The sequence below is a fragment of the Chelonia mydas genome, chromosome 2, assembly GCF_015237465.2.
Source record: "Chelonia mydas isolate rCheMyd1 chromosome 2, rCheMyd1.pri.v2, whole genome shotgun sequence".
NCBI lineage: Eukaryota > Metazoa > Chordata > Testudines > Cheloniidae > Chelonia > Chelonia mydas.
Genome location: NC_057850.1, coordinates 97,440,109 through 97,460,884, shown reverse-complemented (window position 1 = coordinate 97,460,884; position 20,776 = coordinate 97,440,109). Strand labels below are relative to the sequence as shown.

The 20,776-nt window shown below is 42.6% G+C and overlaps 1 protein-coding gene across 4 annotated transcripts in view; it reads left to right on the top strand.

Annotated features, from left to right (window-relative positions):
• The window catches only part of LOC102933716 (lysine--tRNA ligase), a 51,631-nt gene that overhangs the window by 20,311 nt on the left and 10,544 nt on the right, over window positions 1–20,776 (top strand). For 2 of the 4 annotated variants that reach the window (XM_043539942.1, XM_007059930.4), the window contains exons 2-9: window positions 1,257–1,332; window positions 7,767–7,932; window positions 11,090–11,183; window positions 12,618–12,804; window positions 14,214–14,339; window positions 17,971–18,090; window positions 18,968–19,130; window positions 19,539–19,712. In XM_043539942.1, coding sequence (XP_043395877.1) covers window positions 11,170–11,183; window positions 12,618–12,804; window positions 14,214–14,339; window positions 17,971–18,090; window positions 18,968–19,130; window positions 19,539–19,712 — 784 coding nt within the window. In that variant the 5' untranslated portion in view covers window positions 1,257–1,332; window positions 7,767–7,932; window positions 11,090–11,169. Of the gene's footprint in view, window positions 1–1,256; window positions 1,333–6,683; window positions 6,770–7,766; window positions 7,933–11,089; window positions 11,184–12,617; window positions 12,805–14,213; window positions 14,340–17,970; window positions 18,091–18,967; window positions 19,131–19,538; window positions 19,713–20,776 lie in introns of those variants that run through there. The other 2 variants (XM_037892924.2, XM_037892925.1) reach the window with 2 other exon arrangements.

Sequence of the window (20,776 nt, the reverse complement as noted above, 5' to 3'; positions counted from 1 at the left end):
CTCAGGATCAGGCCCATTGTTACTGAACATCATGACTGATCTTTCCCTACAACCTTTCATCAGTGGGCCCCAAAGAAGTGAACAAACCACATCTGCAGGAACTGCATTTCAGATCCCAATGGCATGCTGCCAGGTGTGGGAAGGCAGCCATTATACAGTGAACAGCAACATTTAAAACACCCCCCATTTCCTCCTACTCTCAAGAAAAAAAACAACCAACAGTTAGGACATAAATTCTTTTCCACTTGAAACTTCAGGAGAAATTTAAGTGAATGGAATGTAACTATCTGATCTGAATTTGGCCAGAACCCTGCCAGGTCCATTCCATTAACACCCTAATTTCTATAGCAGTTGCCATTGGATCTTTAATGACCACAAAGGGCAGGACCTCAGATTTGTCTGAAATATATCACCCCTAGTTGCATACTAGGGCATTGGTTCACTTGCTATGTAGTCTTTGTGTAGCCACTCAGATATCTAGCATGATCTGTAACACATTTGATTAAATCCCCTCAATATGACTAAAAACAAAAGCTTGATTTTAAGTCACACTATTACATTAAGATTTCATATATAAAAAGCCTCACTTGTTACAAATGACTAGATATTTAAAATATTTTCATCTTACTTAATATAATGAATGTAGTAGTCCATACTTCAACTTTTTGGTTCACTTCTTGCATTTCATTAGGCTTGGGCAATGGTAATTTGCTTTTGTTTATAGTCCTATTCTTTTCAGTTTCACTTTGATCCTCATGAACAATGCTGCTGTGTTTGACCCTAAATAAAATACACTTATTTTTCTCACTGTTGCCAGCTCTCATGATAAAAATCATGAGGCTTTATTCTTCATAAAGCCTCAGCTTCTGGAGTCAGGTGATTGTCTAAGAATCTCAGCTTCAATTTAAACAAAAGCACATTTCTAACCCTCACTGTTGTAGAGGAAAGCTTGCAAGCATGAAACATAAGTGCTCAAAACCAAGAAGGCAAATAAAACCCCCAAATTTATTATTTTTTAAATCTTATGAGTTTTCGGAGCCTGAATCATGATTTCTGAAAGCTTGGGGTTGGCACTGCTGTTTCATTAATATAAAGAAATCGGGGGTGGAATTCATTCATATTAAGGTTTGTAACCAAGCTCCTTTAAAAACATATTTAGCTTTTTTGGGGAAGGTGCAGCATATTGGGCCTACAAGAACTGGCAGTGTCCTCTGAAAGTTCAGTGTGAATTCACTGTGGAGATTCTTCTTTTGCAGGGATTTTCAAACAACTAAGCCCAAGACTGTGTCTGACCAGGGAAAAGGAGAACCTGAAGAGGAATATGGACCCCAGGTGAGTATTCCCTGCTGAGCTATAACTGACTATAAGCAGGACTGGACTTAAACTGTTTTGAATCTTTTGAGATGTGCTGCTAATGGCCATTCAAAGAAGATTTTGTCTATTGCTCCTGGGGGAATTGTGCCACTGCATAATGCAGAATTAATGTTCTGCACAGACTTTAATTTTTCCCGCAGAATTGGCGCTGCTGGCTGCTGCTAGGGGCTGCTGGACCTAGCAGAACCCAGCCCTGCTTGGTCACATGTGCAACCAGGCCCTCTCTCTGCATGGTAGTTGCCAGAACCAGTGAGCTGTGTCCCACGGGGAGAGGCAGCAACACCTGGGAGCAGCAGGGAGGGGGCTGCTGCTTTCTGGTTGGGGAGACTGAGGGGGGGGAGGACAGCTGGGAGCGGGTGTGATTCAAGCTATTCTGCGGGTGACCAAAACTTTAAATTGTGGTCCTCTCCTTTCCTCTCCCTCCCCTCCCCCTCCCCCCCCGCTTTCAGGAGGTATAGGTCATCTGCCCAGCGGGACAATAATGAAGCTGTGCAGAGCCTGCAACTGGGCTCTGAGTGGGAGGGGATGTGGGTATCTGGCCCTGTGGCTGGGCTCTGGGTGTGTGTGCGTGCAGGTGTCTGGTGTGGCGGGGACCCATGCAGCCCTCTCCAGCACACCCAAATACCCTCTTGCTGCGTGTGCACACACGTGCGCACATACACACACCCATCCAGCACTCCTGGCAGAATCCTTTATTTGGAAACTCGAAATATGGTAAACCCTACGGGGGTATGGCAAAAAAAGGAGAATCAACTAAAAGACCAGGGGGGCAGAGTTTCCCCCCCAAGATGTGCCCAGCTGGCACACGTGACACAGCCAGACTGAGCCGCCCAACAAAAGCATAACTGAGAAACAGGAACGGGATAGTCATAGGCATTTCTTTAACACTCTACTCCTGGGACACTCTCTTTCACTGTCTGTATTGTTACAGACATACTTGCTGACAGGTATTTTTAAATTACCAAAATAATTGAAACTGGTGTGATTATATTGTGGTGTTTTGACACACAAAATATGCAAAATTTTTAATTTTGGGGGATTCTACCCCAGAGAGTCTATACACAATTGGACTGCTATAATTACAATTTAAAATCAGTTTAGTTAAAATGGTACAAACCCCTGTATGGACATCCTTGAATCCATGTAATCATGGTTTACTTACCCCCCCACTCCCCGGTCTGTGAAGTGACAGGTAAATTATGGTACCATATAAAAACTCATTTCACTATTAAAACAAACAATATGACGCAGAGGCAACTTTTGATATTCATTGTGTTTTAATTGAATCTCACAAGATGTTTATCTCTATCTCTATTATATTAACATGAGAATTGGTCAAAATCACCACAGCACCAACTCTGACTCCTGTTCCTACTTGTTCCGCTGTCTTGGTACAAAGCAGGAAGAAAGCTGGCTACCCTGAGACCACTACTAATTTATTTCAAATAGATTCTATAGTCCACTACCAATTCACCTTAACTTTAGGTACCCATATTTGAAAATGTTGGCCAACATTTTATATAGTAAAGTTGATTATATATAACCCACACGCTTTCTGGGTGTGGTTCTCGGTTTCATCTAGTGGCACCAAGACCACTTAGAGTTAAATGAGTCTGCTCTATAGCCTTAGCAAACAGCCAGTTGGCTTTTAGCTCATGCGGTAGAAGCTCATGCACTAAGCTCCAGAGGTCCCCAGTTCGATCCCACCTGCTGATGACCAGGGTCTGTCGGCATTTCATATACACATTATTATAAGCCGCTATACAAATTGTAGCATAGCAAGGCAATGGAGGTAGTAGCACTGAGACATACAGCTTCACTTCTCTAATGATGAGACTCCACATCCATGAAGAGAACAAGTCCTGAATACTCTGTTCCTTAATTAGCATCCAATAGTATTAAACGTAATCTTGAATACATCACTTTCAGTTTAGCTGTGAAGTGTTCTCAAAGGTTGGGGTGCAGGAGGAAGCTAAGAAGGGAGGGGAAGCCAGTTTTTCCACCCCAGCATATGGGTACCTGTGGAAGAAGTGATAGTACAAGCGATTACTCAGTAGTTACATTAGAGAGAAACACCCTTGGTTCATTCAATAAAGCCAGCTGCCTTGCAGAGGTGAAGGAATTAGTAACGTCACAAGGTAGAATATTGCTGCTCATGAGCAATATGTGGAGATAATGAGCAGATCTGTATGTCTCAAAATATATTCTTTGGTCGCCTTTTCCTCCCCCCTTGATTGTATATTGGCTTCAAAAGGACACAGTAGTTGGTGGAATATTAGCTCAGAGTTCTTATTCATATGTTACAGCAGGTATTTGTGTCCCGTTGTGATTGACTCTGCTATGGTGGCCATCCTATTCTGATGTTTGCCTTTTAGCTCTTCAACACTTCAGCTGTTTGGAACAGATGATGGAACAAATATATATGTATTTTTTTGTTCAAATGAAAATTTTTTTTCCATTGATGCAGAATAGACATCCATCTCCAACTATTTCAGATTTCCCCATGTATCCTTGTGAATTATTTGGAATTCATGTCAATTAGTGCTCAGGCTAGTTAGAACTCTACCAGAAGGTGAATACAGCCCAATGTACAATAACCATGAGGGATATAATAAGATTTACACCTGAATTACATCAACAAAATGTACTTTTGCATGGTGAATGTTTTTTTGGTTGAAGAACAAGGGATATAGCTGTGTTAGAACAATCTGTAAGAATCTACTCAGCAGTTGAGGCCCATTGCTCAAGCTTGATATTATAGCTCCACTTTATTCCAAAATGACATCTGTGTGGCCTCATAGATGTATGCAGCCTCCTCCTATGGAAGTGAGTCCTCACTCCCCAAGAGCAACATATGGCTCTTCATTTTTATAGAGGCTAGCCTAGAACAAAGCAGTGTTTTTGTTTGTTGGTTTGTTTTTTAAATCATCAATGTCTTTGAGACCAAGGCTGGATTTTATAGTAACATAACTGAAGTTAATGGCCAAAGCTGATTTACCGTGGTCAGTTGCTCAGCTGACTTTGCAGTTTGAAATAGTGGGTGTGTTGATTTTTTGGATTGTAGAAGAGTTTAGAATCATGAACGGGAGTTAAATTAAAATCTTAACCACTACATAAAAGCACTGTGAAGAGCAGCTACTCCCCATTATCTTTTATTGGACTAACTTCTGTCGGTGAGAGAGACAAGCTTTTCAGGTGATACTGGGTTCCTCTCTCTGTAAGCTCAAACTTTTGTCTCAAACAGAAGTTAGTCCAATAAAATATTAACTCACCTACCTTGTGTCTCTAATAGCCTGGGACCAACATGGCTACAACAACACTGCATACTCCCTGTTATGTTGTGTTTTTTTTAACTAGTTTTTAGGAAAGGCGTGGAGTTTCAAAAGTAAAACCTTCAAAAGGGCTCTATCCTTTCCTTTGAATCCCACTGCCATTTAATAGATTGTCCAGTGTTCCTTACTGCCAAACAGATGGTTGATGTCACAGGAGACATTTAAGCAGCAACTCTCAGGTAAATTCAAACAGTAGGCCAGCTGAGTGATTGCAATTATCCTAGTATTTTGAGTTTAACATGTGAAGTCCCTCTTTGTGGAGGCCTTAATAATAAAGGGTTTCACTTCCATTTCCACTGCTGTAGATTCTTAGCAAATTAGCAACCGATTGTATAAACTGCAATCTTGTGATTCCACATATGATTTATAGCCGGGCATCAAGTCAATAGCCATCAAAGGGGAAAGTTTAATCCAGCCTATAAATCAATTCCAAAGTCCTCTGTTGAAGCAAAACAGTCTGTTCTTTATTCTGATGAACTGCAGACGTATGCTAGCTCAGGCATATTACAGGAGTGGGATCCTGGTAATTGTTGAAAATATGGAAAAACAGCATGCTAAAAGGGTAATCCTGTGTATTTCTAAACTCAAAATAGTATGCTCATCTATGTGTATATAAAACACAGAGACCAACTTCAGACATCTGATCTCTCTCTCTCTCTCTCTCTCTCAAACCAGATCCTTGACAGATTTAAATCAGTGTTGCTCCATTGATTTACACCAGCTGAGAATTTGGCCTTTTATTACTAAAATAAGTAAGAAGCAGGAATAGGCTGTAACATACATGTTTAATAATGATGATCAAAGGATAGATACCTACCAGAGGAAAGCAATTCCATGGTGCAGCTTGCTTAAGAGACCAGTAGATGGCAATATCCCTTATCTTTATCAGAATTAGAAATACCTTGAATCAATATATGCCAAGGAGTTTCTCAGTGGTATGGAGACCGTATTATCTAGCAATTTGTGTCTCCAAATATTGTCTCACTTCAAATTCCAGTTAGCATGAGGATAGAGAAGCAGGGTGGATAGATCTAGACAGAATGTCAAGATAAATTATTCAGTTGCTCCCAAACTGAAACTACCATTTAAGAAACTATGAGCCAGATTCTCAGCTGGTGTAAATTGACATAACTCAGTTGAGGTCAATGTCTGTGCCTGTATTAGAACAAATGGCTAGCCGTACCCCCTAGTGTTAAGTTTGCCAAGATTAGCTCCTTACAGGTTCTGAAATGTTTGTAGTTTGTCATATGAGAAGCGGTCATTTTTAGGACCCAGAATTATTTCTGATTGTGCTGCTTTGGAAACCACTATGTAAACTGGGACTGGCCACGGAATCATCTAGTGTAAGCCCCTGAATCAGAAAGAAGTGGAGTTAACACATTGCTATCATCCTTCTTGTTTGGTATTTGATCAAGGAGGGTGAGGCTGATGGCTAAAAGTTCCTGTTTTTGGTAACATATGCAGGAGGATGGCATGTGGTGACCAGTTCTCCTTGTTGCCATATAATTCTCAATTTCATGTAACAGGTTTTATTATTTGTTTGTGTTACAGTAGCACTGACAGGCCTCAGTCAGGGATTGGAGCCCCATTGTTTTGGGCCCTCTGTGTGCGTGAGCACACACAATAAAAGACCATCCCTGCCCCAAAGAGCTTACCCTTCTTTTCGCATGTCAAGCTTTAGTTGATGAAAAAAAATTGCTCCTTGTTTACCTGCTTTTGAATATTGCTGATTGTTGAGTAGGTTCTCTTAAGAATTTCTGATTTGGCTTAAGTGATTCACCCAGAATCACACAGGAACTTTGTGGCAGAGGCAGGGATAGAATCCAACCCTCCAGGGCAGCATTCAACTGCCTTAACCATGAGACTGTCCTTTCTCTTTCACTAAACACCTTCCAACGTCCGCAACAAATGAGACATGGATCCTACAGTCAGCCTTCTTCACTATCCATTCTTGATTTCATTTCCTGATTCAACCAGGCCCCATCTACTCTGGCTCCTCATCAGTTCTGTCATGTCTCACATCTTTCCAACTGGTTCTGAGTTTCTGGCCTAGTCTATACTAGGTGAGTAGGTTGGCGTAACTACCTCGCTCAGGGGTGTGAAAAATCCATAGCCCTGAGTGGCAAAATTAAGCTAACCTATGTCCCTGTGTAGACAGTGCTAGGTTGATGGAAGAATCCTCCCATTACCATAGGTAGTGTTTAAACTGAAATGCTGTGCGGCGCTGCTGTAGCATTTTAAGTTTAGACAAGCCAGTCTCTCCTCCCCCCCAGTTCCCCATCCCCATCTGCACTTTCCTCCCTGCAGGTTCAGCTTTTCTCCCCTGTGTAATCAACTCTGATGGCTTCCTCCTCTATGCTGCCTGAGCCATGTAGGGGGGTCACTGAGAGCACAGGAGAGACAGGTTCCTTGTTCTCCGTTCCGGTGTCTGGGACTGGAGATGCAGCACAGCCCAGAGCTGCAAGTTCAGAGGAAGTCCTGCTCCATGCCAGGCTGCAGCATGCCCAGTGTAGACCGCATCAGCAGGGAATCGTAGCTGCTAAAATCTAAGCAGCATGCACAAACGGCAATATTTTTCAAGGGCTTATAACTTGGCCACACTCTGGCAGATTTTTGTGGGGATGGCAAATAGCACATACCTGACACACAGGCCTCCCGCAGCCAGATTTCTAGTTCCCTGCTCCCAGCATGGGGGTACTATAGCTTTTCAAAGAGAAGCTCATCTGAATTTTTTAACATGTTTTAGCCAAACATCTAGCCTTGTTCTCAGAAACAGCCAAACCATTTTGGCTGAAAATCTTTAAAAAAACAATTCAGCCTGAGGCAGACACTTGGCACGGGAAAACTGCAGCCCGAACAGTTAACGTGTGGCAAAGTTATAAGCAACTGAAAACCAGGTCTTATAATGAGAAGTATCATGGAACTTTAATAATAGGAGGTGCTACCAGCCCCCCTCATAATAATAGTTCATATTGCAGCACATAATATAAAGTTATACTATTGACACTGGACTATAGATCATTTGTAAGTCCTTCACTCTGCTCCAAATCTTCATTGCAGCAATACCATCTGATTCGAAGTGGTTTTGTCCAGCAGCTGAAAGAAAAAGGGGAACAGCCTTACCCACACAAATTCCATGCAGATACTACACTTGCTGAATTCCTTGCCCAATTCAGCTACCTCGGAAATGGAGAGCAACTTCCTGACAAACCGTTATCTCTGGCAGGTTAGTACATGACAGGGTAGTAATTTCTAATTGCTCCCAAAGCCCCCATTTTATTTATTAGTTGTTCATATGGAAGGGTGAGTTGCAGTAGAGCATACATTTGAATGAGGTCCAATTACTTGGTCATATTGTGTGTCTTTTCAGATTATGTACTACTATACAACAAAAGTAAAACAAAATGTCATCTGCTCTGATTTCGGAGAGGACCACATGCTTTTTACTCTATTTCTCTAATGCTAATGTCCATTAAGCTATCTGGTTCTGGGCATCAAGCAGTCTCTGAGATAGCTTGGACTTAGCCTGTAAAAACCAGCATCTGAAAATCTCTGCAAATGGGTAGAGAGCCAGGGAACAACATAAACTTGGACATAGTATTTTTTTCCTTTTAAATAGAAGTTAAGTTTACTAAGTCTTTCGTCCTTAGAGACCTGCTGTTACTGTTGCAGGTGACAACATCACATATATACATCCGATGAAGTAAGCTGTAGCTCACGGAAGCTTATGCTCAAATAAATTTGTTAGTCTCTAAGGTGCCACAAGTCCTCCTTATATTCATGAGGACTCTTTTTCTGAAATTTAATGTTCTTCTGCGCTATTTAGGTGATACTGCAAATTGCAGATAACCAAAATCCTATCTGAATTTGACAGGAGGTCTCTGGCTTATGCTACAACAGGTTTTTGTCAAAATACATTTAAGTGAGCCTTGGATAAGGCTGAGTAGAAAGTGTTCTTTGACAATGTCTGCAGAAATCTTAAACTAGGGTTGCCAACTTCCTTCTTGCCAAGCACCCCTACCCTGCCCCTCCTCCGAGGCCCTGCCTCGTTTCCCCCCCCCCCCCCCCCCCCGCATTGCTAACTCTCCCCACCCTCACTCACTCATTTTCACCAGGCTGGGGCAGAGGGTTGGGGTGCGGGAAGGGGTGAGGGTTCTGTCTGGGGGTGTGGGCTCTGGTGTGGGGTCAGGGATGAGGGGCTTTGGGTGCAGGAGGGGGCTCCAGGCTGGGGGGTGGAGCCGAGGGGTTCAGAATACGGGAGGGGGCTCCAGGCTGAGCAAGGGCATTGGGTGAGGGAGGGGGTACAGGCTCTGTGTGTGGGGGGTGCAGGTTCTGGGGTGGGGCCAGAAATGAGGGCTTCAGGGTGTGGGAGGGGGTTCTGGGCTGGGGCAGGGGGTTGGGGTGCAGGCTTACCTCAGGCCGCTCCCAGTCAGTGGCGCAGCGGGGCCAAGGCAGGCTCCCTGCCTGTCCTGGTACTGCACCGCACCCTGGAAGTGGCCAGCAGCAGGTCCAGCTCCTAGGCAGGGGGCCGGGAGGCTCCATGTGCTGCTCTCGCCTGCAGGCACTACCCCCCCAGCTCCCACTGGCTGTGGTTCCCGGCCAATGGGAGTGTGGTGCCGGTGCTTGGGGTAGGGGCAGCGTGTGGAGCTCTGTGGCTCCCCCGCCTAGGAGCCGGACCTGCTGGCCGCTTCTAGGGTGCAGCACGGTGCTAGGATAGGTAGGGACTAGCCTGCCTTAGCCCCCCCAGCATCGCCAACTGGACTTTTAGCGGCCCATGGCGGTGCTGACCGGAGCCACCAGGGTCCCTTTTCGACTTGGTGTTCCAGTCAAAAACTGGATGCCTGGCAACGCTATCTTAAACCATTACATTAATTAGAGTAATATGTAGCTCTATAATATTTGAGACTCTCAGAACACTTCACAAACTAATGCATTTAGCTTTATAAAACTGCTTTGAGGTAGGTAAGTATTACTCTACTGATTTTACAGGTGAGGAAACTGAAGCAAAGAAAGACTAAGGGACTTGCCCAAGGTTACACAGCATATCTTAACTAGAGAGTGACTATAAACTGATACTGGAATTTTGAGATGGTCCCATAGGGATCAGCCCCATGGTGTTCTTTGCCATCTTGATTGTGCTTGTGTACTGAAGGGAAGCATGGCTGTCAGCACAGATGGTTAAAGTATAATGTCACAGGAGGTGTCATACTGGATGAGATCAGTAGTCCATCTAGTCAGTATCCTGTTTCTGGCAGTAACAGCTGCTTCAGAGGAAGGTGAAAAAATGGTAATGAAAATGGTTACAGAATAATTTGCCCCAGGGAAAGTTCCTTCATGGCCAACTTTAGTTAGGGGTTGCCTTATGTCCTGAGGCAGGAGGATTTATGAGTTGAAGCTGAGGTGTGAGTCATACCTAGTAACCTGACCTCCCTCCCTGGATTTATGGGTCCAAATCCTGAACTGTGACTGAGGAGTGCTCAGCTTAGCAGTGGCAAGGGCATGCAAAAGTAAGTTTAAGCCACCTTTGTCCTCCACTCAATCCCTGGTCATGTCATGCGGACTGGTCCCTCCCTGGAACTAAGAGCAGCTGCAGGAAGTGCAGGGGTACAAAAAAGAGAGAATTCCTTTTAAAAAAATAAGACCCGCTCCAAAACAAAACAAAAACTTGTCTTCAGTTTTGATTGAAGGTTTGGGTTAGTCGTATCTGAAGCAGATCAGTTATTCCTGCATTCATCACCTGCACCGATTCTAGTATCGCCTCCTTTGTATCGTGTGGAAGAGTGTATTTGTTCTAAATCATGAGCCTGCCAGTCTGTCACTGATATCAATCTTCTTCATTTTTCGAGGAATCTCTGAAACTCTCTATCAGCATGCAGGTGTCCTCTCACAGGAGGCTGCTAACCACTGTAATCGTCTCTTGCTTTGAAGTTATCCAAGAAATAGATCAAGCCCTATATTAGAACAGAGAATTTCAAAATCCTGCACCTTGATTGGAAAGTGCACTTAGTCTGCTCTGTGATTATGAATAATCCTAATGTCTAATCGAATGTGGCACTAGACATCACTTCTCCTATAATTATTTTCGGGCTTTGCAACTCTACATCATAAGTTCTCAAACTATATTCTGATTATAGCCAGTGCTCAACAGAGCCTTTTCTGGTAGTCCAAACTGGGGTTCTAGGTGGGGAGACGGGTCAATGAGATGGTCTCTCTCTTATCAAACAGTCCAAAGAAAGAAAAGGCTGGATAACCCCAGTTCATCCATACAGACACCTGTGGTCTGAAGCAGTCAGGTTAGTCGCTAGACATGGAATTCTCCCAGCATGTTGTTTATAGATAAATGACCAAAAAAACCCCTATTTTATTTATTTATTTATTTACAGGACGAATTCATGCCAAGAGATCTGCTGGTGCAAAGCTCTTCTTCTATGATCTCCGGGGAAATGGATTTAAATTACAAGTTATGGCCAATGCTAAGTGAGTAAATGTTACTTATGAATAATGTGGAGCGTATATATACACACGTACACACTGCTTCTTTAAATCTGTTGCAGGGAGCCTGGGAAGGCTGCTGGCAGAAGCCTTGCAGTGAAGCAGAAAGAGAGAGAGAGTAGCTTTAGGAATAAAGCTGTTTACCTTATTCTAATGGAGTTCCTTGTTCAGTGTTAGAAGTAAGCAAACCTTTCTGTGGTCCAAACCTAAAATTCAGATCCAGATCCAAACTACCCTGAACTTTGTGGTTTTAACCCCTTATTGATGGTGCTCTTCCAAGCAGCTGCTCAGTAGCTCCTAGGAAGCTTAATTAGTTAATATTTGCACAATGCTTCAAAAGGAATAAAGCTCTATAGGTGTGACCCAAAGTACACTGATGTGATGAGTCTCTCCACTCACTTCAATGGGCTTCTAACCATAGCCTAATTAAAGGCTAAGCATTTTTACTCTTTGGCTGGGCAAACTATTTGTTGTGAATAATTGTTAGTCATATTTGGCTCTTTTCTGCTCATGAATTCTACAGCAACAGATTAGGGTCTATACCTTTGTTCACACTTAGCATGCAAACATTCAGCAAATGATTTCTAAGAGATTTCAACTTGTTTGTTGTTCTTGAACTGTTTGCTGTGATGTTCTATTTTGATTGGACACATACAGGGGAGGTAGCGCCTTAGCTGGGGTAAATCAGACATTGGATGTCAAAGGAGCTATGCTGCTTTATCCCAGCTGAGGATGTGTTTCCTGAATGCAAGTGTGACTCTTATAAAATCCAGTTTTCTGGTGTGTGCTTGGGAATAGGAATTTGAAATTTGCTTTCTGCAATATTCCCTTAAAATGTTCTAGTTGGGCAGATATTCCTGCTAGAAAACATGTTAGACTGTTGGCAGAAAGCACATACAAAAGGGATGTGAACATAGTCAAAGTGAATGCATGTGAAAATCTGAAAGAATCTTTGTGGCTATTTGCTGTACTTGTCTATTTATTTATTTTTTTGATTGCTTACATTCTGAAAATGATGATTTTAATTTCTATTAACCAACCCAGTGGTTTAGTGGAGAAATCCTTTTTTTGAATAGTTATAGTATCAAGGGGCAAAAAAATGCAATATAATTCAAATTTGGGTAGTGTAGTTAAAGTTGACTGATCTTTTCAATCACATTTAAGCAGTTAGTTACTAGAGTAAATTCATAGTGTACTTCACTTAGGTGACTTTTTATTTAAATTATTATTGTAATCTATTATATTCTACCCTCAATAACCATAAATAACTATATTTCAATCAAGAAAGAAATATCTTAAACTAAAACCATCCTTGTAAAAAATTATCCTAACTGTGCTAAAAGTTATTTTCTACCTTAGACAGAAAGCTAATGATTTGGAAAGGATTCTACATTTCTAAGTCAGCTGCTTCTTTGTCAGATTTTTTAAGTCTGAAGACCTTTTCACTAAGACCATAGATAAGCTGCGGCGAGGAGACATCATAGGAGTTTTGGGATATCCTGGGCGAACCAAGCATGGAGAACTTAGCATCATAGCTACAGAAATAACGCTGCTGTCACCATGCTTGCATATGCTGCCTCATCTTCATTATGGATTCAAAGATCAGGTAACTTCAATCAGGGACAATGGCTGGGGAGCCCATCAGTAGCTGCCTGGAAGCAATTGTTCCATGGGATTTACTTTAGGTTCTTTTGTACAAGTAAATTCATGTTGGCCTGTTTTTGTCTGTACAGTTTAAACACAAAGCTATGGATCTCATATCATACCTTGAATTAATATAACACTTTTCAGCCCAAACTGCTACAAAGTGCTTTATGAAGAATATGCATTCAAACACCATTACTGAATTTCAGCCGCTGCCGGAGTGCGGGAGGGCAGAAGCCAGTTTGTACAGAGAGGGAAGGGGCAATTTTATACAAGGATATTTGGGCAGTTATTTCCAAACAAAGCTGATAGTGTGGGGGGCCAGGGGCAGCCTGAAGGAAGGCAGACAGACTGTATCCACTGAGGCAGAGCAATCAACAGGGAAAGGACCAAACTGTGAGTAAGACTTGGCTGGAAGCCTGACACCCCCTTCCCACCTTTCCCCCCCTTTTCCTTGACTAGGAGCAACAACTGGACTCTGAGTGAGTTGGGAAGCCCCCATCTCCCACCATCTGGGGCTCTGAATTATTGAGACTTTTTGTTTTCCCTTCAGTTTGGGGCATGGCCCCAGCCTTCTGCTTGCAGTGAAGGTAGAAAGCAGCCCAGGGGAGGCTAATCTGGATTGGCAGCCAGAAGGGACAGAGCCACCCCGTCCTCTCTCCCCTTGAGCCCCCAGATGGGACCTGGTGGAGAACGAGGGCCTAGGTCCCCCTACACTTCCCTTCTCCCTCAGCCACCTGAGAGATCCCAGAGGACTTCAGGGGACAATGAACTGTGACTTGGCTGCTGGGCCCTCTGGACTGCCCAGAACAGTAGTCCCAAGACTCAGAGAGAGACAGAGAGTTTGGCCATGGCCTGACCACTAGGCCTGATGGCCCCCAAATGAAGCCTGCTACAGTACCCAAAAAAGATCCCATCTCAGAGTTCTTTGTGGCACTCAATATACTTACTGTGAAGGCTGAGTCGGACTTGCCTAATTTGAATCTACAGTTCAAGGGAGTCTAGGTATGCCAAGGCTGATGCTTAGACCACAAATACATCCCTGTGTTGTTTTTTTTTTTTTACACTTGATTAATGTTATGTTTCAAAAGGAAGGAATTTGGGACAGTTAAACTGAAACATAAACTTCATTTTAAAAAAGTGGGATTTTATTTTTTAATTTGGATTTCTGTTTGGCAGGTCATAACATCTGCTTTCTTCTCGCTCCTTTCTGGAATAGGAATGCAGGTTATTTTTCCTACTGAGGGAAATATCTGAATCAAAAGAAATGCATACTATGTAGTAATTTGATTTAATTTTGAATGTTGGTTTAATAGCTAGATATTGTGCTTCATCAGTATCTATATTATCATTTTTTGTGGTTCTTTGTAGGAAACCAGATACCGTCAACGTTACCTAGATTTGATCATGAATGACTCTGTGAGGCAGAAGTTTATTACCAGGAGTAAAATTATCACTTACTTACGAAACTTCCTGGATGATAATGGATTTCTTGAGGTACGGCCTGAGAAGATGATTGATGTGATGGTTGCATTATGTTATGACATGTTTCATAATTATTCAGATACTTTAATATTTTAATGGCCAAGGCTTTCAAAAGTGATGCATGATTCTGGGTGCTCACTCAACCTGAGACATGTTTAATGGGTCTCGTTTTCAGCTGAAGGATGCTCAGCGCTTTCTGAAAATCAATCTCTCTCAAGGTGTGTCAAGTTGAGCGCCCAAAATCATTAGCTGCTTTTGAAGACTTTGGCATATGTGTTCAAAGCACTGTACAGACATTAATTCTCACAACAGTCCTCAGAGGTAGGTGGGTAACTATTCTCCATGCTTTAGGGGGTGAAACTAAGAGAGAATGGTTAAATGACTCGCCCAAGGCCAGTATCACCTGACTCCATTTCTGTCCTCCTTCCTCTAGATCACACCATCTTACGTGGTATAAAAAGTATCTTGTTCATTACTGGAAAAGGCTTGATTTGCACTGATCTGAATAACTAAGTGAAAGACATTCACGTGCTAAATTAATCGAAGTAGGTTTGATTGGTGATTCGTAGGCAGTTATATCTTCCATAAAGATACATGTTCCTGGTGTTTAGGCTTGCTATATATGGCATTATTACCTGCCTTCGAATTTTAAAGTGTGGCCTGAAGGCTATGCGTGGCCTACAGAGTTCTAAAATGAAGCCTGCAGCTTCCCTCCAACTCACTGTGTCTTATACATAGAAGAGAGGTCCATGGAGAGGAGTGATTCCCCAGCCAGATGCAAATTCATTTCAAATGGTTCTGTTTTCTTTGGTGGTGAAGCAAAAAAAGACCAATCTTCCTTGACATATGGTTAGATATTGCTTATTAAAGTGCAAGTTACTGTTATGATTGTGTAGGTATGTTTGATTTCTAAAATACTGATCTGTAATTCATGTCCTTTACCAGGCAAAGCTCACATTGAAATCAGTAAAGACTATAGGGGCAGGCCTGGATGTAGTCTCCAGGCTGCCAGCAAATTGCCAGTGTAGCCCTCGGGGTCACCAAGTTTTTAGGGCCCCTCAACTGACACTGTGTATGTGTGCATATGTTTAAAAACTCAACACATAATTAAGGAGTCCCAACAAGTGCCTCCATTGTGTATATGGACACATACTCAAACAACATGGACATAAAATCTTGTCAGTGTTGTCTTGCAGCATGTTAATTCAAATGAACATACCACAATGGAATATACAGAGATATTAGTTGCTGGAAGGTTATTGTACATGTTGTTAGTTTATGCTGAATTCGCATCTAGTTACTGTGCCAATTCGGAGGTCTTTTGTGATCCGTGCCAGTGGAAGTCAGAAGAACTGGGCTGGGCTTCCTCCCATTCTAGACCCAGAATATGGCCCCAGTTCTGACAAAACCATACCTGGGTACCATTGCTACTTCATCAAAATCAAACTTTCTCTGTGAAACATTTTTGATGAATCTGCATTCTCCGATTGCAACAACGTTCTGTTAGACTTTCCAACCAGCTCTAATCCTAAATCAGTTAGCATAGGTCTGGGAGGTGGGATTCCTAGTGAGTAAAAGTAACACTAGCTCGGTTCCAGCTAGCACACTAAAAATAGGAGTGTGGAAGTTGCGGCGTGTGCTTGAGCTAGACACCTGAGTCCAAGCCTTCCCAGCCCTGGCTCCGAGCGTGGCTAGCTAGCCCAAGTCACTGCCTGCGCTGCAACATCCACATGGCCATTTTTAGGGCTCTAGTGCAAGTCTGTCTACTCATGCTAGGAATCACACTTCCCAGATGCAATGTCGACACATCTTTAGGCACTTCTGAAAATGTTACCCCAAGACAAGTCTGTATCTTTTTCTAGTTCTAATCACCAGGGGTGGGCAAACTACAGCCCGGGGGCCACATCTGGCCCGCCAGACATTTTAATCCGGCCCTCGCGCTCCCGCTGGGGAGCAGGATCTGCTCCGCACAGCTCCTGGAAGCAGCAGCATGTCCCCCCTCCGGCTCCTACATGTAGGGACAGCCACGGGGCTTCATACACTGCCCCCACCCCAAGCGCCTGCAGACAGGGCAGTGTGCAGAGCCGTCTGGCTGTGCCTCCACGTAGGAGCTGGAGGGGGGACATGCCGCTGCTTCTGGGAGCTGCTTGAGGTAAGTGGCACCCAGAGCCTGCACCCCTGATTCATAGATATTAAGGTCAGAAAGGACCATTATGATCATCTAGTCTGACCTCCTGCACAATGCAGGCCACAGAATCTCACCCACCCATTCCTGCGATAAATCTCTCACTTATGTCTGAGCTATTGAAGTCCTCAAATCATGGTTTAAAGACTGATCTCCCCCACCCCCGAACCCCTCATCCCCAGCCTCGCCTGGAGTCCCCTCCCACCCTGTGAACTCCTCATTTCTGGCCCCACCCCAGAGCCTTCACTCCCAGCAAGAGCCCACACCCCAACCCCCAATTTCATGAGCATTCGTGGCCTGCCATACAAATTCCATATGTGGCCCTTGGGCCAAAAAGTTTGCCCACCCCTGACCAAGATAATAGTTCTGAGTGTGCCACTGAATTTTCTTCCATTCTGATTCTTTTTTGGGATGTTCTAACAAAAAAGATGCATCTTATAGTGTTACCTGAATATAGGGCCTCATCCAGCGAAGACTTAAAAACACGTGTAAATTCAAACTTGTGAGTAGTCCCTCTGAAGCCAATACTTACTTCTACTTGAATGCTTAGTTACACATGTACTTAAGAATGTACTGGATCAGAATAAGAGTGAAGCTGGGTCTTGTCCTGTCCTCGTTTGTGACAGTGTTCTAGAATATTGTGCTTGCAACTGAAAAGTCTCTACTTCCTGCCCCCTTACATCTTGGCCTTCAACGCCATTTTTTTTAGTGCAAAATTCAAAAATGTGGATTTGTGCTGTCAGGAATTTGGCACATTTACAGAAAAAACACGAACAGTTTCTTTCTGCGGGTGAGAAATTCACCTTTTACTTTTGTGAATAAAAGAGTCATGATTAGGACAAATCATTTTGGGGGAGGGTTGCTTTTTAGTATAAACTAGTGGCAATATTGGTGAGAATCATTTTGTACCGCTGATGTTACTGTACTTTTCTCTCTTTTTACAGATTATGGTTTAGAAGAGTTAATCTATTTCTTGACTATAATAGGCTGAACTCAAACTCCATGTGGAAAAATGTAATGTGTTTCCAATCTAAATGGCTGTCTGTCTGTCTCTAGTTCATCCTTGTGCTTCTTATCTGCTCGGCATGTTGTAGGGGAATTGTTCTTTCATAAGGGGGGAGGGATAGCTCAGTGGTTTGAGCATTGGCCTGCTAAACCCAAGGTTGTGAGTTCAATCCTTGAGGGGGCCATTTAGGGATCTGGGGAAAAAATTGGGGATTGGTCCTACTTTGAGCAGGGGGTTGGACTAGATCTCCTGAGGTCCCTTCCAACCCTGATAGTCTCTGAGTCTAAGTCTTTAAGGCAAGAAGGGACCATTATGGTCATTTAGTGCAACTCCCTGTATATAACACCGGCCATAGAACATCACCCAATATTTCCTGCATCAAGCCAGTAACTTCTATTTTGAGCTTCAGAATATCTTTTAGAAAGACATCCAAGCTCTTTCTTCTTTTAAAGGTGGAGACTCCCATGATGAACATGGTAGCAGGTGGTGCAGCAGCCAAACCTTTTATCACACATCACAATGACCTCAACATGGACTTGTATATGAGGATAGCTCCTGAACTATACCACAAGGTGCAGCAACTGTATGATGTCTGCTTACGTGCCTAACAATGATATGCAATGCTCTCACTTTCCCACAGGACAAGATTGTCCATATATTTTTGCATTCTAGTGTTGTCTGTATAATTCTATACACAGGTTAAGCCCAAAAACTTGGATTCTGTTATATGAATTACATAGCCTTCATTTTCTAGCTATCAAGAGGTTCTCACAGGTAAGTAGATTACTAATGTTTTTAATATATATGTAAATGAATAAAGATTGTACTGCTGGCAATGACAGATTGTTCTGGAAATGTTCTCTGATGACTAAGTATATCCATTTGGCTTAGGAGTCAGTGTCATTCCTCTGTGGATAGGTGGGAGTTATTGAATCATATCTCTCACACTGGTGCTGCAGCATGATTTAAAGCTACCTAAGTCTTCATGGATCTGCCTGTAACATTTGCAGTTCATTTATACTTAAGAAAATCAAATACCTGCCAATTGCAAAACATCTCTTAAAAAAAAGTGGGTTTAGACTGTGTTTTATATATTGGTTCTCAGTCCCAAATACTAAGGACTCCCCTTCTGTAAGTCCTCTTCCACAGCAAACCAGCCATTGGAAAGCAACAGGCAGTCACTGGGAGTTGCATATACAGACGGCTTGCAAGACTGGCTGGCTCTTATTATTTCAGTGAAGGACTGCAATACAGAATTGGCAGGAAAAACTGGCAAAGATCACATCCCCATATATACTGTTTCACCTAACATATGGTGAATAGTATGGCTAATCATCCATTGTTAGACACTTGTAATGTAGAATTATTTTTCCCCCCTCCCCCCCGTCCTCTTCCCCCTATCACCTCGGAGAAGAAAGTCACTAGGGAATATCTGGATCTTTTTCCCAGATGCTAGTAGTTGGAGGTCTGGAGAGGGTATATGAAGTTGGACGTCAGTTCAGAAATGAAGGAATTGATCAAACCCACAATCCAGAATTCACTACCTGTGAATTCTACATGGCTTATGCAGATTATAATGATCTCATGGACATCACTGAACAGCTGCTGTCAGGTATGTCCTTGGGTGATGATTGTATACATTCGTTAATGAGTAACTTCAATGGTTTGGGTTGGGTGACGCTCAAAGACAATAAAGCTGTGGGAAAAGGTACATAACTTTTATTTCCCAAATAAAAATGCAAGCAATTGACAAGTATAAAGGGGAGGAGAATACATTCTTGATTGGATAATATTGAATAATTAGACCCAGGGAACAAGATCTGAGGGGACAGGAGAAAAATTTCCCTGGTTTCCTTCTTGCAAATAAATTGCTGTATATAATTATCAGGTAATCTCTGTTCTGATCAAGAGATACCAGACAATATGTTGCAAGTTATACTGCAGCTGCTTGTGTAAAAGTCCAGGAATTCAATCAGGTTAAGATGACTTCTCTGACACCTCACATTTTACTTACCCTAAGGCATGGTGAAGCATGTGACAGGTGACTACAAGATCACTTACCATCCGGATGGCCCTGATGGAAAGGCAGTAGAAATTGACTTCAGTCCTCCTTTTAAACGAGTGAAAATGATGGAAGAATTGGAGAAAGTCATCGGAGAAAAAATGCCAGCACCAGAAAGTCTGGATACTAAGGGTACATTAAATCTGTCAGGGCTTGTCTCTGGATTTTGAATGGTGTAATGAATTAAGTAGTAAAACATTTTCATTTTAAAGTTATTTGACATTTCAATGATCAGTAAAGAAATTTTTGTCTCACAGGATTTGGAATTGCATGATATTCTCTCGCTTCTTGTTACAGTATATTTCACACCCTGGTTAAGTTTCACCTCTATGGTGAGGAAAGAAGTCTCTGTGTGTGTCTCTACCTTAATACCAATATTTATCATAAAGTGTATGGTTTTCCGTTTAGAGTCCCTTTCCCCCCACTTATTTACACCTTTCTCTTGAATATTCCTTTGATACAGGAATGTTCTATTCTCTGCTTTCAGCCCAAAGATGATTTTTTTTTTTTTTTAAAGTTTGGGCAAAATTGGTGTATTTAAATGATGGAAATGTGAGAACCCTTTCGTATTGCAGTGAAAAATTACTGACTACAAAAATGCCAGGCCTGGCATATGAATAGGCCTCAGTAAGGGATGAGTTGCTATTCTGGTGTTAAAGAAAAGTGATTTAGTAATGTAAAAAGGTTTTTATATGGTTGCCCAAACATACACGTTTAATTTGCATGATTATATTAGCATGAATTACTTCCTGTCCAGCTCCAGGGTGTAGCATCAGGAATACATACCAGTGTATGTTATGTGAAGTAACCTATATGAGGACTCGGGTTAGGGGGCTCTTTATTCCAGCCCTGTGGAAGAGGAGCCACAAGGCAGGAATGAAGAAGTAGCTGGCTTCCTGCCAGGGGAGTCCAACTCCTGGGTAGGAATGAGGTGATATTCTTGGGCAGGGATCCCATACCCCAATAAAGGGAAAAGAAAGAGGAGCTGCCTCAGTTCATCTTATTTGACACATGCTTCTGGCTCTAAAGGGAATAGCAATTCTTCTTGGAACTTGTCCTGTGAAACAAATTTTGAGATGCTGGTGAATACTGCTAAGAGTTCCCAGACCCCAGCCAGTGGAGGAGGTGTTAATAGTTTCTGCTATTTGCTCACACTGCTTTCCTCGTTCTATTAGAAGCATTTGGTGGATGGGTTT